Source organism: Lissotriton helveticus, chromosome 12, assembly GCF_964261635.1.
Source record: "Lissotriton helveticus chromosome 12, aLisHel1.1, whole genome shotgun sequence".
NCBI classification, from domain to species: Eukaryota; Metazoa; Chordata; class Amphibia; order Caudata; family Salamandridae; genus Lissotriton; species Lissotriton helveticus.
The window spans coordinates 856,056,915-856,073,821 of NC_136073.1; the positions used below are offsets into that span (position 1 = coordinate 856,056,915).

Sequence of the window (16,907 nt, forward strand, 5' to 3'; positions counted from 1 at the left end):
AAACATCTGACTAGGGGTGTCTCGGACCATTCTCCGCTTTGGCTGGCGGTTGATGCACGGCGGGGTTCGGCGGGCCGAGTGGCTCCGATTAACCCCTGGTATTTGAAGGACCCCAGGGTCAGGGCTGAGCTGGTTAAAACACACGATTGTTATTTTGCGGAAAATGTGGGCTCTGTTTCCTCCCCAATTTTACTTTGGGAAGCTTACAAGACTGTCATTCGTGGCCAGGCCCTCTCGTTGATTGGTAGCGTGAAGTTGGCCAACCGTGCTGAGATGGTTCGCCTGGAGGGGGAGGTCACAGCCCTGGAGGGGTGCTTGGAATCTGGGGTCACCGCTGAGGGGTTACATCTATTGGAGTTGAAACAACATGAATACAGGGCTCTGGTCACGGAAGCTGCTAAGGAAATGGGAAGGGAACAGCAGGGCCGCCTGTATGATGTGGGTGATAAGGCTGGGAAATTACTTGCTTGGCTGGATAAGAGGGAGAATGCAAGTCGTGTCGTCCCTGTGATTGTTGCGGAGAATGGAGAGTGTTGTACTGACCCTGCTGATATTGTTACATGTTTTGCCGATTACTTCCGCGAGGTGTATTCCCAGGTGTCTGATCGATCTGAGCAGGACTCCCACCTGCTATTGCGGGATATTGCAATTCCCCGATTGCCTGACATTGATAGGGATGCTCTGGATGCGCCGCCTACTGTGGACGAGATTGCCGCTGCTGTCCGTTCGGTCCGATCCGGCAAGGCTTCGGGCCCTAATGGGCTCCCCATTGAGCTATATAAACTACGCCCGGACACGCTAGCTCCGCATCTGCGCTCTATGTTTCTCAAGTCTTTGGAGGTGGGCTCTCTCCCACCAGACCAGAGACTGGCCACTATAGTCGTCATCCACAAAGATGGTAAACCTCGGGATCGCTGTGCCTCTTTTAGACCCATTTCGTTGATTAATGCGGAGCCTAAAATCTTGGCCAGGCTGCTGGCGACACGTTTGGCGACTGTCATTGGGGACCTGGTTCACCCTGATCAATCCGGCTTTATACCGCATCGCAACACGGCGCTTAACCTCTGACGGTTGCATGGCGTCTTGGCACGAGCCGAGACGCTGCGTGAGCCTGCCATCTTGGCGTCCTTGGACGCTACGATGGCGTTTGATACAATAGAATGGCCGTATTTGTGGGCGGTTCTTGCCAAGTTTGGTTTCGGTCCGGAGTTCGTTCGGTGGGTCAAATTGCTTTACGCCGGTCCCATGGCTCAGGTGGTGGTCAATGGTCGGGTCTCTGCACCCTTTGCACTGGGCAGGGGCACGCGACAGGGCTGTCCCCTGTCCCCCTTGTTGTTTGCTCTCGCCTTGGAACCGCTGGCGGCCTGGTTGAGGTGGGAGCCGTCCCTGAAGGGCATTAGATGGAATTCGGAGTTTGAGGACCGTGTATCTCTCTATGCTGATGATATTCTGCTGTATCTCACATCTCCCCGTAAATCCCTCATTGTATTGTTCGATGTCTTAACGTCCTTTCGCAAAAACTCGGGTCTTGTCATCAATTGGTCGAAGTCCTGTGTATACGTCCTGTCGGGAGACGCCCCTCTTCTGCCAAGTGGTTGTCCTATCGCGATTGTGAGAGATGGATTTAAATACCTAGGCATTTTTATCACTCTGAAACCTGAACTGCGGTTTGACCGGAACTTGCTGCCCCCTCTTCAGCGCCTTCGGGCAGATGTTGTTGCTTGGGGGAAACTCCCTCTCTCTCCCCTGGGTAGAGCGGCATTGTTTAAGATGATGTCACTGCCCCGCTTCCTCTACGCATTGCAAAACACACTTGACGTTGTCCCGGCTAAATATTTCCGTGAGGTTGAGAGTTTACAGAGACAACTGGTGTGGGGGGGTAGGCCCCGGATCGCCATCGCTAAACTGTCGCTCCCGTGGTACGACGGTGGAATTGCTTTGCCTGATATCCGTCGCTATTATTGGGCGTCTCAATTGGGGGCAATAAATCATTGCATGTATGGCCCTTGGCCGAATCCGGCCTTCGAGATGGACAAATGGTTGTTGCCGGGGGGTGACTATAATAGAGCCCTCTACTCGAGACTCACCCCTCGAAACGTAACGGGCCCCACTAGGACGGCTGTCCAGGTGTGGAGACATGCTTCCATGGCGCTTGGGTGGACTGATAAATTAACTCGTGCCACCCCACTGTATGCATCCGATAGACTTGGCTCTCTCTGGCAGTCGAAGGGGTTTGATAGGTGGGACTTGATAGGTATCAGCAGGATTGATGATGTTTGGACTAAGGGGAGAATGAAGACGTTTGAGGAATTGAAAACTGAGTACGCTCTGAGCGATCGCGAATTTTTTCGCTATGCGCAGGTCCGCCACGCGGTGCTCTCGGTCTTCCCTTCGGGTGTGGAGATTCCGGAGTCGTCCCCGCTTGAGGACAGGGTACTGGACGGACATGTTCCTGATAGTACGATTTCGCTTATTTATAAAAAGTTGATCAACTCCAGGTCTGATCTCCTGTTTCGCCTTAGAGAGGTCTGGATTGGTGATGGGCTGGAGCTGGACGATGAGGACTGGCAGGCGGCGATCTCCTCCCCTAAAGAGGTGGCCATCCAGGCGCGCCTTAGATTTGTGCAACTTAAAATCCTGCATAGAGTGTATGTGACTGGTCCCCGTTTGGTGCACATGGGCTTTTCTGTGGATGGTTTGTGTCGGCGTGGATGCGGTCTCCTGGGCACCTTTTTACATATCTATTTATATATCTATAGGTGTCTGTGATATGTCCATGTTTTCTTGATGTGTTTGTGTAGGAGGGCGTATGAGACAGAGAGAGCGTGTCTAGGTGAAAATGCAGCCCCATGTGCAGGTATGGAAGAACGTTTGTCTGACATTAAAATGTCCACGGACAAGAGGCTAACATCAATGTAGGAAGTGCCAATCGGCATCTTCCTGTTTATATTTATGTTTCGATAGGACGAATAAAGCATTTCACCAGGTGCCTAATATGCAAAAAATCTATAAAGGACATCTTCCAAGTGAGTTCTCAAAGGCACTGCTGGACAGAGGGCTGCTGACCAATGAACTCGAAGTTAAATGTCGGGCAGACTGTGGCGACTTTTCCCTATGAAGAGATGAAAACACTTTACCGGCGTGGCACCCCAGTGCCTTGGTGCTCACCGTCTTCTGTGCACTCCCACTCCATCTGACAGCCTGGCGCCCTGGAGCCCCCACTAGGACCTCTCAGAGAAGTATTATTTCAAGACCGCTTAGAGTTGGCCAATGTGGTGCATAATGGTGGTAATTTCTGAAGCTTTTCCTGGAACTGGCCTCATTCTTGTTTTTTACGTGGATCGTTTTTAAGCAGTGTGTTTTGTTCTGACGTCACATTTGTTTGGGTTTGCTCCAGTGGGAGGCTAATTCTGTATCCTTATTTTGGAAATAATTTCAGATGGTCATTCATGATTTGTATCTCACTTGGTAAGGTGTTCCAGAGCTTTTCCACCTACACTAAGAATGTTTTTATCTCAAAAGATGTTTTCTTGTTGGATGGAATGATTACACAAGATGATAGTCTTGAGAGGAGTGTTCTACTCTGTTTATCAGTGGAATTTAGCCAGCACATACAACAGATGTTTCACTTAGATGGCTTTGTGGGAGATACCAATGCTTTCTAGGCACAATATCTTGCGACAAGTAGCTAGTGCATAATAGATCATGTCCAATGCCTTCCAGTGTTCATAGCGGCCGGCGCAATAGTATAGGGTGGTGTGTCTTTCAAATATTATACAGCAGCAGCTTAAAATGCAGGAGAGAAATCAATTATCGTATATGTGCAGTATCTCTTCTAACAAAGTCGTCAAAGTTAAACGATGCCCAGAATGTTATAAAGGTACTAATTTTAAGATTGCTACATACTCCGCCCCGCCCGGACCCCCTCTGCCGGGGCCCCCTACCTACGCTCCCCTGCACAGGGCCACCATGAGCCTAGAGCCGCCCCTGGATGGTGAAATGGTCAGGGTACGATTTAGCTGCTGTGCTGTCCTGGAGCTCGCTCGTAGATGGGTTCAAACTGGTTCTTGCAGCGTAACCGGATCCCCCTTCCAACTTGTTTGCCAGTTTTGGCGCTGCTTGTCCTCTACAGACAAGAGAAGGAGCACACTTTGTACGTGCACTCTCGTGTTTGCCTGCATTATTCACAGTCGTGACAGCTCCTCTGTCAGCCTGCGATTGCCACACCCAGCCACATACATTTATCAGAGGATGTGGCGTAATGCTAGAGCGATCGACCTCGAAGCTGGGGATTCCAGTCTCAGGCCCATTTAAAGAGCAATCCTCCCCAGCTCAACCCCCGAGCAGCCCACCTGTAGTGCAGTTTGGAAGCGAAGGGTTAAAACTGGTTCTTGCAGCGTAACCGGATCCCCTTTTAACTTGCTTGCCAGTTCTGGCGCTGCTTGTGCTTTTCAGACAACAGAGGGAGCACACTTTTGAGGTACACTCTTGTGTTTGCCCACATTATTCACAGTTGTGACAGCACTTGTCAGCCTGCGATTGCCACACACAGCCCTAACCGCGGGCGGCAGGACAGATTTTGGAATTACAAATATCTATATTTATTGTGCAGACATGATGGAAATTGTGAGTTGTGACGTGAGAGTTATACGTTTCCAGACATGTAAACATCTGAGGATAAATGCTTCATATGGTGCACTCGCTAGAGGACCGTTTATTACGCGTTCCAGTGAGTTGGGTCCCACTGCCTGTCAGCAGTAACTTGACCTACAACAGATGTGCCTAATCAGGGCGCTGAGTTGCTCCGTGATCCGAGGGCTCAGATGTCAGAAAGCCGAACCCCCGCGCCCTTGTTACACATCTGTGTACAAATGAAGGTATTAGATCCTACCACTGACCAGCCTGGATCTCAACAAGTGATAAACAGAACAGGGTAGCTGATCAGGATAATTTGCAAGACAATAAGGTCCACACAGCCAAAACGTGCTGCGTAGCCCAAGGTTATATTCCAAACAAATTTATTGTATTTCAATATCCATTTGCATTAAATCATCAAACACATGGCATCAAAAAGGGACTTCCTATCCAAACAGTCAGTTCAAATACATACAGTTATATATACAATATATACAAATATACATACATTTAAGGTGAATACTCAAGATATGACGACACCAACAAAAAACTTGAAAACAAATTACATAGCAAAATGATTACAGCCTTTACACGAACGGCACCATTTACAAGTGGAAAAAAACAGTCCTATAAATAAACAACCAGTGGACAGGCGGATCTGAAGATGGAAAGGGTTAGCCTGCCTGTCTCACAGCACCTGTGGTACAGTCTTTTTCAGATTGACAGCAAGGGCCCACAAGAGTGGTGTTAGTTAGTCCCTAGCTCCACCCTTCTTTCTTGACACAGGCTGGGGGTCAACGCGTTTCGAACCGTGATGAATATAGGTTCTCCTCAGGACATGGACTGGGTAGGAGTTTATCTTGTCAGCCAGAACTAAGGCTGCACCAGGAAATGTGGATAGAACTTCAAGTACGTTTTCTGTATGCACTCGCAGGGGTGTCTGGATGTGGAGCGCCCGTGGCGCGGTGCGCGGTAGGTGGAGGGGCGAGTCACATGGTGGTTTTCTTGTTATACAAGCTGCACCTAGGTTGCTCTCTTGGAAAAACGGCCGGTCCGTGGAGGAATCCGTGGAGCGGGGCGGGAATCAAGCTGCCGCGTACCGCTGCGGAGAGGCGGAGACAGCGGTACGCGGCAGCTTGATTCCCGCCATGTGACTCGCCCCTCCACCTACCGCGCACCGCGCCACGGGCGCTCCACATCCTGAGGAGAACCTATATTCATCACGGTTCGAAACGCGTTGACCCCCAGCCTGTGTCAAGAAAGAAGGGTGCAGCTAGGGACTAACTAACACCACTCTTGTGGGCCCTTGCTGTCAATCTGAAAAAGACTGTACCACAGTGCTGTGAGACAGGCAGGCTAACCCTTTCCATCTTCAGATCCGCCTGTCCACTGGTTGTTTATTTATAGGACTATTTTTTTCCACTTGTAAATGGTGCCTTTCGTGTAAAGGCTGTTCATGTTGTAATTATTTTGCTATGTAATTTGTTTTCAAGTTTTTTGTTGGTGTCGTCATATCTTGAGTATTCACCTTAAATGTATGTATATTTGTATATATTGTATATATAACTGTATGTTTTTGAACTGACCGCTTGTTACACATCTAGCACCTCTGAGAAGTGCGGGGCTGCGTGCCGTAAAAGCGTCCTCCCAGTACACACACCGCAATGTGCCCAAGGATGGGTAAGGGGAGGGCACCTCAAGCAGGCGCTGCAAAACACCAGAGGGGTTGCTGGAGGTGTGTGGAGCAAAGAGGAGGGTGGGAAGGGAGGCGAGGAGAGAAGAAGGAAGGAGCGAGGCAGGAATGGAAAGAGCAATCAATCAGGGGTTTGTAGAGCACACTACTCACCCGTGAGGGTCTCAGGGGCCGGGTCTCAGGGGCCAGGGCTTGAGGTTCTTCCTGAACGTGTGCAGGGTTGGGGAGCGTCTGATGTTCACAGTGAGCTCGTTCCAGGTTTCGGCCGCGATGTAGGAGAAAGCTCTCCCGCCGATTTTGTTTCTGCGGATGCGGATGCGGGGGACCCCTGCCAGGGAGAGGTCGGCGGAGCAGAGGTTCCTCTTGGGTACATGGAAGGAATACCCTCTCATTGAGGTATTTGGGTCCGATGTTGTGGAGGGATTTGTAGGGGTGGGTGAGGAGATGGAAGGTGACCCTCTTCTCGACGGGGAGCCAGTGGAGGTCTCGTAGGTGTTTGCTCATGTGCTCTTGGCGCGGTGTCCCGAGGACGAGTCTGCTGCAGCGTTTTGGATGGTCTGAAGTCTGTGCAGAAGAGTCTTGTTGATTCTGGCGTAGAGGGCGTTGCCGTAGTCCAGTCTGCTGGTGATGAGTGCGTGGGTGAATGTCTTTCTGCAATCAGGGGGATCCACTTGAAGGTCTTATGGTGGATGCAAAGGCAGTTGAAGCTAGTGGAGGCGACTGCTTTGATCTGGCAGTTCATGGAGAGGGAGGAGTCAAGGATGATGCTCAGGTTCGGGGCGTGGTCTGTAGGGGTAGGTGGGCTGACTCCCTAGGGCAGAGGGCCACCAGGTGTTGTTCCAGGCGGAGGTGCAGGGTCCGAGGATGAGGACCTTGGTCTTCTCTGAGTTTAGCTTCAGGCAGCTGTCCTTCATCCATCCTGCCACGTCCTTCATACCTTCCTGGAAACTTAGTCTGGTGTCTTCTGGATTCTTAGAGAGTGAGAGGAAGAGTTAGTTGTTGTCGGCGTAGTATACGATGCTGAGCCAGTGTTGTCTGACGATGGAGGCGAGGGGGGCCATGTAGATGTTGAAAAGCGTGGGGCTGAGTGATGATCCCTGTGAGACTCCGCAGTTGAATTCCGTGGGCTTGGAGAGGAAGGGAGGGAGTCGAATCCTGTGTGTTCTGCCGGAGAAGAAGGATTGGATCCAGTCGAGGGTGGCTCCTTGTACTCCCACGTCATGAAGTCTGGCTGCTAGCGTGCGATGTGAGACGGTGTTGAATGCTGAGGAGAGGTCCAGGAGGATGAGGGCCGCGGTGTGTCCCTGGTCCAGTAGCATGCGGATTTTGTCAGTGGCGGCGAGGAGGGCGGTCTCGGTGCTGCGAGTTGCTACGGAATCCAGACTGGGAGGCGTCCAGGATGGAGTTCTCTTCTATGAAGGCAGTCAGCTGGGTGTTTACGAGTCTCTTGGTGACTTTGTCTGCGATGGGGAGGAGAGAGATACACAAGGAGGCACGTCTCGCACTCGCAGGCAAAACACCGTGGGATATGAGGAATTAAGCTGACACCCTGCTCGCTCCTGACACCAAAACGCTGTGGGAGTGACCAGTAAACAAAGAGGTGGGACATGCACCCGCCTTCAGCCATTTGGGTGCTTTCATTATTGAAATCCACACACAAATGCCAATCTAATATGTGGGAGGAGTCAGATTCACAAGAAGAAGTTTAGAGTGATCACAAGAAGCCTCCCCATAAAACAGCGCATGCGCGCTGCGCTAGGCTCGACCTAAAAATGTAAAAAGGACAGACATCTGTATATATTCTGTTTAATTGTTGTATTGTACTGTATAAAACACTGTTGCACTTTATGTCACTCTTTTCACTAAGTCATGTTTTATGTCTATGACAGCCATATATGATGTGAATCATACCTATCAGCCAAAAATATGATTTGGAATATACAAACTGATGATATAAAACTACACACCACAGTAATATTCATGTGTGCATTCTTAGTAAAACAGGTGTGTCAAATATTGATCTAACACGGGCCACACATGTTTTATACTTCATGTATTGGTTACTGAAGGGCTCAGTACTAAGATTGATCTGTGTGATATATTTTATGATCCATTATGCTCAGATTTCGCAAAGCAATTAAGTTACCCGACAGAACACATTCTAGCTTATATCACAGAGACCCAGGTTCTGAGGATCACAGGGTAACCCCATTATTTTGTATTAATTTGAGCAAAGGCTACCATCAACTTGAACTGGAAGAATACTGTAGGTACATTACTACTTTTTCAACTCATGTTGGTTTGTTCAGATATAAAAGACTCAGTTTAGGTGTGTTGTCAGCTGCAGAACTCTCATGATGTCATTCATCGACTAATTCAGCCTGTCACACATGCTTTTAACTACAGTGATGATTACTGGTGTTGGTGCTACAAAAAATGAACATGATAAAGCACTCACATGAGTATGCTGTCTGCTTCCTGGTCTCACGCTGAATGCAAAGAAGTGTGAGTTTCATGAAAACAGGCTTAAATTATTTGGGCATATTTTCTATGAAAAAGCAATGACTCCTGACCCTGAAAAGGTACAAGCATTGTTGTCTACTTGCCCTTCAGAAGATTTAACCATGCTGCGATCCTTCTTAGTTATGGCCAGGTTCCGCTCTAGGTGCATTTGTGATTTTGCCACTGTGAGTGCCCAGCTAAGAGAACTAACAAAGACAGATGTTCTGTTTGAATGGTCATCTGAATGTGACCGAAGTTTCAAGAAAATAAAACATGCCATTGAAAATGAAACTGAAATGGCTTACTTTGATTTTAAATTGTATACAGAGATTGTGATGGATGCAAACCCGGTGTAGTTGGGCGCAATCCTTGCCTAACAAAATGGACAGCACAATGCTAAGAGACACATTGTGGCTTATCTCAGACGGAACGTGCCTACTCTCTACCTGAGAAAGAAATATTTGTTATAGTATGGGCGTGTGAACACTTCCATGTGTTTCTGTAATGAAAGCACTTCACAAATGTCACAGATCATAAGGCATTGCTCACCATTTTTGGAAATCCAAAAGCCAAGATGCCTCCCCGCAACAAGAGGTGATGGTTGCGTCTGCAGGAGTATGATTACACTTTTGTGTACAAACCGGGGAAGAATCAGTACCCCAAGGACTAATCTTTACGAGTGCCGCTACAGCATCATAGTACAACATCCAAAGCGGCTGAGGCCTACATCAATTTCATAGTAAAGTCAAGTGTGTCTGCAGCTTTTTATATTGAACAGATTCTGACAAATACTAATACTGACCGTGCGTGACATGCTTAATTTCAAAGAAATCATTCCAGTGCAATCATAGAGAAAAAATACCAGACCGCTTACAGATGGCATTGAGTACGAGCAATTAAAGAATGTTGGGGAAGAACTTTATGTTACACATGATGGTGTCATATTAAGAGGGGCAAGAATAGTTATTCCTGAAAGCCAGAGACAACAAGTTATTGAAATGGCGCACAAAGGACATTGTGGCATTGCCGCAACTAAACAAACCCCCAGGGATAGAGTGTGGTTACTGCACCTTGATTAACAAGTTGAAAAGGAATTTAAAGCTGGTCATCTGTGCAACTGTCTGTCCCCCAAAATGACTCAGCACCCGCTGAGCATGACTGATCTTCCTAAGCAAGCCTGGGAGAGAATTGCAGTTTACTTTTTCAGACACCATCATAATGGACATCCTCTCATTGTAGTTGTCGATGAGTACTCATGTTTTCTTCTAGTGAAAGACCGAGTCATTAAGAGGCTGGATGACATTTTCACAACTTGAGGTGTTCCCTCCATTCTCAAATCTGACAACGGTCCCACCCCCTTAAAACAGCTTTTTATGCCCAGCCCTCTCTGCCTACCATTCCACGACAGGAGAAAGTCCTGCCACCTTGCTGTTTAGGAGAGCTCTTGAAACGAAGATACCACAATGTACCACCAGTCGGTCAATATACCTGGATGAGATTCATATCACTGACACCTCTCGCAAATGCAAAACGAAGGCTTGCGCCAATGCGCTCGAGAAACGCTGTTCAAGAAAGGAGACCGAGTTCTAATCAAGCAAACATGAAAGACTGATATTGTAGCAACAAAAATAGGTAGTGGTGTTCCCTAAAAGAGAATAACCGCACCTACGTGTCAAATAAGTAGTGTTATGGCACACACAATCCATACAAGATATTTATAATCTCATCTGAGTGCTAGGGGGACCACTGTCACACACTACCCAGAGTGACTATACAAATCTCAAGGATTTACAAATACAAAATTACAAAGAAGGGGTCAATTAAGCACTATCCTGTGTGTTATAAAGACATGACCTATTAGTCATTATAATTCCATGATCATGACCCCTTCTTTGTAATGAAAGACTGATGCTCTGTTTAAGGCTGAATGGTTAAGTTGTGGTGAGCAAAAGACATATGGTAACTGACCAACAACCTGGAAAATCCATAACCAGAGACTCATCACACTTTAAGACTTTGCCTCGATGTTCGTTAGTTCCAGACCACATGAGTGCGGCAAGGCCACCTGAGTGCCCAAGTCAAGCATCAGATTCTTCTCCAGAGATGCCAGCAGAAGGCGCCCCTCATCTCTCTCGTACAACTAGATCTGAAAGACTGGTGCGAGCACCTCAGGAGTTATAATGTGTATATATTTTGTTTATACTCTTTATTTAACAAGGGGTGGGGGGTGTCCCCTCTAGTGGTCCTCGGTAGACTCCTTACTAGTATTATGTAATCTGGTGGGTGTGGATAATAAAGTTTGTTACGCAGTGCGTTCAGTTTACGGTTGAGTGCTGAAGAATAAAGACATGCACACCAGAGCTCCATGTGTTGTGTGGTTTCTAACATGCTCCTGGGCTAGGAAGGACGCTACAGTCTGCAATACTATATTCCACTAAGAGATTATCACTGAGAACACCAAACGCGCATTCAGCAGCTATAGTGTCTGCCTGCTGCACCAAAGATCCAAAACGTGTATCTCTAAAGCCAGCCCAGTCTCTATGGTTGCCACTTTTCCCAAAGACAAATACCAATCATTTGTGTGTATTTTGGGCATTCTAGAAAGACCAGGAGACGAAACTCAAGTAGTGGCGTGTGTAAAATTCTATTATTTTTTTAAGCCAGAAAATCCATCTCGATTTGCTGTGAATACAATTTTGTAACAGCGTAGACAACATTCTTATTTTGATGTGTTTAGGTCTCGTGACCTATCAATGCGCATGCGCATTGAGAGAAGCGAGACTATAGGGCTTTAAACAAAGTTTACCTAACTGTGGCGATTTGGTGCTGTGCCCGTGGCTTTTAGGTCAATGCGCAAGCGCATTGACCTAAAATGCGCGTGCACATCACCAAATCGCCGTTTGTTCCCTCAGCCGCACTCCTCCCACACCTTTGAAGTGAAGCTTAGCTTCACTTCAAAGGCCCCGGCTGCTTCACACCCTCATGCCGCTCTCCCCGCTCCGCCCCCTCCCCTGCCCGTGTGCATTTCTCCTCCCCCCCCCCTCCCCTCCCCACAGCAATGCCCTCCGTCTTGTTTCCTTTCTTGTTTTTCTTTCAGGTGAGATATCTTTTCCATCATTTGCGATAATACAGTTCTCATATGCTCTAAATCACAGTTGCCATTTGACCTGTGGTTTACCAGGAATCTGGAGAAATGGACTGGGTTAATGATTAAATAACTTATTTGAAGCCATACTTTAACAAGTCAAATAATTTTCACAATGAAACAAGCAGAGGAAACACACCTCAAAGCTACTTAAGTCTTGAAAGTTGCCTCAATGCGTTCCTGCATATAAGCTTCTGTTGCAATAATAAACTGTGTGAGCAGTGAAAGGTTGTCTATATTTAGCGCACTCTACTCAAGCACATTATACTGAGCGTGTGTGACATTCCCAGCATGCACGGAGAAAACGTCACACAACCATGACGGCACGCATTGGTACACAAATGTCTCAGGAGGCTGACGTGCACAGCTTGGAACAGCGCGCGCAATACACTCAAGGCAGTAGGATGTGGGGTTCAAAATCTGCACATGAAGCACGTAACGATGTAGTGATTTTTTTGTTTGAATCTGTTATTTGAGTTTTTCAAGATTTCCAAAATAGTACAACATGCACATAGCTCATATAATTGTTCGAGGTTCGTGTCAGACAGTTACAGGGAAATTAACTCGTGATTCAAATACTGCTAAAAATAAAACAGAAAACTGTAATAATAAAACAAGCACTGGCCAATAGGCCTCGCCTTTGGAACCTTATATGAACCCATCTCAACCCCTCACCCTCACCCTCAACCCCTCACCATCACCCCCAACCCCTCACTCACCCCCTCACCCTCAACCCCTCACTCACCCTCAACCCCTCACCCTCACCCCCTCACCCTCACACTCACCCTCAACCCCTCACCCTCACTCACCCTCAACCCCTCACCCTCACTCACCCTCACCCACCCTCAACCCCTCACCCACCCTCAACCGCTCACCCTCACCCTCAACCCCTCACCCTCACTCACCCTCAACCCCTCAACCCCTCACTCACCCTCAACCCCTCACCCTCACTCACCCTCAACCCCTCACCCTCACTCACCCTCACTCACCCTCAACCCCACTCACCCTCAACCCCTCACCCTCACTCACCCTCACCCTCACTCACCCTCAACCCCTCACCCTCACTCACCCTCACCCTCACTCACCCCCACTCACCCTCAACCCCTCACCCTCACTCACTCACCCTCACTCACCCTCAACCCCTCACCCTCACTCACCCTCAACTCCTCACCCTCACCCTCAACCCCTCACCCTCACTCACCCTCACCCTCAACCCCTCACCCTCACTCACCCTCACTCACCCTCAACCCCTCACCCTCACTCACCCTCACCCTCACCCTCACTCACCCTCACCCTCACCCTCACTCACCCGCACCCTCACTCCCACTCACCCTCAACCCCTCACTCACTCACTCACCCTCACTCACCCTCAACCCCTCACCCTCACTCACCCTCAACCCCTCACCCTCACTCACCCTCAACCCCTCACCCTCAACCCCTCACTCACCCTCAACCCCTCACCCTCACTCACCCTCAACCCCTCCCCCTCACTCACCCTCAACCCTCACCCTCACTCACCCTCAACCCCTCACCCTCACTCACCCTCACTCACCCTCAACCCCTCACCCTCACTCACCCTCACTCACCCTCAACCCCTCACCCTCACTCACCCTCACCCTCACTCACCCTCACCCTCACTCACCCTCAACCCCTCACCCTCACTCACCCTCAACCCCTCACCCTCACTCACCCTCAACCCCTCACCCTCAACCCCTCAACCCCTCACCCTCACTCAACCCCTCACCCTCAACCACTCACCCTCACTCACCCTCAACCCCTCACCCTCACTCCCCCTCAACCCCTCACCCTCACTCACCCTCACAACACATATTGTGTTACAATAGGTGTCACATTTGCGAAAGATAAAACTATTGGCATTGTAAATAACAAAGCTATTAATTTTGCTATTTTCAAAACAAGCACATAAATAAAAAATGTGTCCTTTACAATACCAATAGCTCAAACTTTCCTAATGCGAGACCTATTGCATTGCTGTGCTTCTCTCCCCTGCTGCACTCTCCTGCTCTCTAGAGATGTGGCCTAACGACCAGAGCTGCCATCTAAGTCACGTAAATACAAAACATGTTGCTTTCCAAATGCTATAGGTGTCACATTCGCGAAAGTTATAACTATTGGCATTGTAAATGACAAAGCCATCAATTTAGCAATTTTAAAAACCAACAAATAAATAAAATATGTCATTTACAAGACCAATAACTCCAACTTTTCTAATGCGAGACCTATTGCATTTCCAATGCTTGTTTTATTTTGTATTTCTTTTTCGAAAGGGAAAACATACTGGATGGTAATTTTTTACATTTCTTTTTTAACTATTTTTGTATGGAAAATACTAGTCAGAAGGCAACACTAAAGTCTCGCTTCAAAGGCCACCTCGAGTTTACCTCGGTACTAATCCATCAGACTCCTATCAAAAAGCTTTTCCGTGGTAGCCCCAAGCTCAGAGGACCCCTCTCAATCGCCGCCCCTCTAGTCCTTTTGGAAGCCTCTCCGTGCCTCCCAAAAAACGAGTCTCTCACATTTACAGCCTTAGTGGGCGCCTAGAGCCCACAGTGAGTCCCAGACACTCATCGTACAACTTATCTCATCATCCGTCTCCCTCACCACCTTCAAGGATCACTGTGGCGAGGAAGACCTTGACTCAAAGTTATAAAGATTACCAGCAACTAATTGGGGCATTACCATCTCCTCCCTCTTTGCCCCAGACATCACCTGATGAACCCTGACTGTGGCGAGGAAGACCTCGACCCGAAGTAATGAAGATTACCAGTAAGTAACCAGGCATTAACCTGCCATCAGTCACCTCCAGTGCCTGCTCACAGTTACCCTTTGAACCTCACCGAATCTTTCAAGGCCCACCCTTCTGAGGTAGGTGTAAATTAGATCTTTCCTAGTCTGCCTCTCAGTGCCCATGAGGCCGTGCCAAGTATACCCTTCCAGTGAATCTTCCACCCCACTGCAAAGCTCCTCCAGAGATGTCTTCTGGTACTCGGGGGAACTACGTTACACATTTGGGAGGTTCAGTTAACAAATGCATTCTGGGAACTTTAGACCTGATCATCTCCACTGAACCAATAGGATTAAGGATCTACATAACAACAGTTTGTAAACAGAAGAACTGGGTCATGCAGCCCTCATCACCCCAGGTAACCTGATAAGGTCCCTTTCACGTGCATGCAGATACGTGGTAACCATGCATGCCAATATACCCGGTTCAAGCAGGAGACTCCCGATTTACAAAGCAAAAAAAAAATTATTTTAGCTGCCTGCAATAAAATGTTCTTCAATAGAAGTCAATTGGGAAATTACATTCTCCCTATTTCTGTTTCAGAATGTCCCACTTCCCTGTCCTAAAATATTGGCATTTATGGTGGTAACACCAAAGTGGGAGACTTACAGAGAAAAAAAATAGGAGTTATTTAATTTGCCCATTAACTTGCATTGGAGTAACACATCCTACAGGCAGGATAAAGCTAATGCAATAATTTTAGCGTGCAGAATCGGTCCCTCCTGGGGGAACCACGTCTGCAGCTCACGAGGGACCTCAGCCCTATGATGCACTCACCAGGCTCCTAGAGAAGGAGTGCTCCTGCCCCCCGGGTCTCACGTCAAAGTCCACGGTGCTGGGGGGCGGGTCCTCCCCCCGCGCGCCGCCGCACGTCACCAGCGCGAGGGTCAGAGCGGCGAGCAGCCCGGGCACGGACATCCAGCTCTGCCTGACCTGCGGCGCCATCTTACTACAGGAGCACAGCTGAGCGGCACGTCAGCATACGGCTCACCCGGAAGCAGCGTGGAGGCGTGACTACGGAGGCCCGACAGGGCCAATCCAAACACTGACAGCCCAAGCCGGGAACGCATCAATGGATGCAGTGTTCAAGCGTGGAAATAGAAGGAGCTCGGTGCATGGTCACAAAACAAGAACTGTACTGTCTGAGCCTAGAGTTGAAATAGTCTCTGTTTTAATCTTAGTGTATGGGGAAAAGTAAATTACCACGATTTATTTTCTCTATCTCACTCTATCCTGTTTCGAAATGTTGGTGTGACTGGAAAATTCCTGTATTTCCAAACTGTAGTAGGTCGTGTCAGGAGGAGTTATAGTTACTCGTCTCTGTGTGTTGCTGATTTTATTCATAGGAAATCGAAATGCCTTGCTTGCTGCAATAACATTGAAACTGGATAATCTGGGTTGCATTGAGTTTACCCATGGAGTTGTCACATTTTGAAAACTGCCAGTAATGAGAACTAATTAACTTATTTGATGACATTACATCAAGCTTTTGTACTTTATTTATATAGTAATTATTACCACTGACAAGACATTGGAGGGGAGCCAATGTAGCTCTTGCAGGGTTTACAATTTCTTCATTACTTTAATGAAACATTTCTATTGTAGGGAAAGCATTAGAAAAACATACATTTACTAATGCAATAGGTTTTGCCACCTCCCCAAATTTCAAGGAAGGCAAATGCGTTTAGCAGAGGCAGGCTAAGTCTGTACACTCAACGGGGTCCGGTTACACGAGGGATCACGCAGGTACCTAGCGGGTGCCTAGCAGCGAAGGCGGTGTGCCATTATGCTACCGCCCCTATCCCCAGACCCATTGTGTATTTAATGATTACACCCCATAATAAACTCGGTTCTTTTCAGCATGAGATCCTAGTAAACTTGGTTCCTCTCAACACGAGGCCGATTAAAATTTTTTTGTTTTAATATTTTTCACATTCATAACCTATGGTCAGGGTGGGCCTTAGCGCGACCACACCGCCAAGGTTCACCTCTTTCCCGTACTGACGAATGCCTCATTAATGATTACACATAGGCAGAAACATGTTGACCAAACACTAGTGGACATTGCTGAACAATTTATTCAGCCATTATATCCCACACTCTGTTTTTATACATGTCGGATTGGC

General features: G+C 48.1%; 1 protein-coding gene across 1 annotated transcript in view; it reads right to left on the reverse strand.

Annotated features, from left to right (window-relative positions):
• Positions 1-15,781, reverse strand: part of MYDGF (myeloid derived growth factor) — a 51,439-nt gene extending 35,658 nt beyond the window's left edge. The window contains exon 1 of the mRNA XM_078669314.1: positions 15,559-15,781. Within this exon, the coding sequence (XP_078525440.1) occupies positions 15,559-15,726 (168 nt within the window). The 5' untranslated portion in view covers positions 15,727-15,781. The remainder of the gene's footprint in view (positions 1-15,558) is intronic.
• Between the last annotated feature and the right edge of the window lie 1,126 nt (positions 15,782-16,907).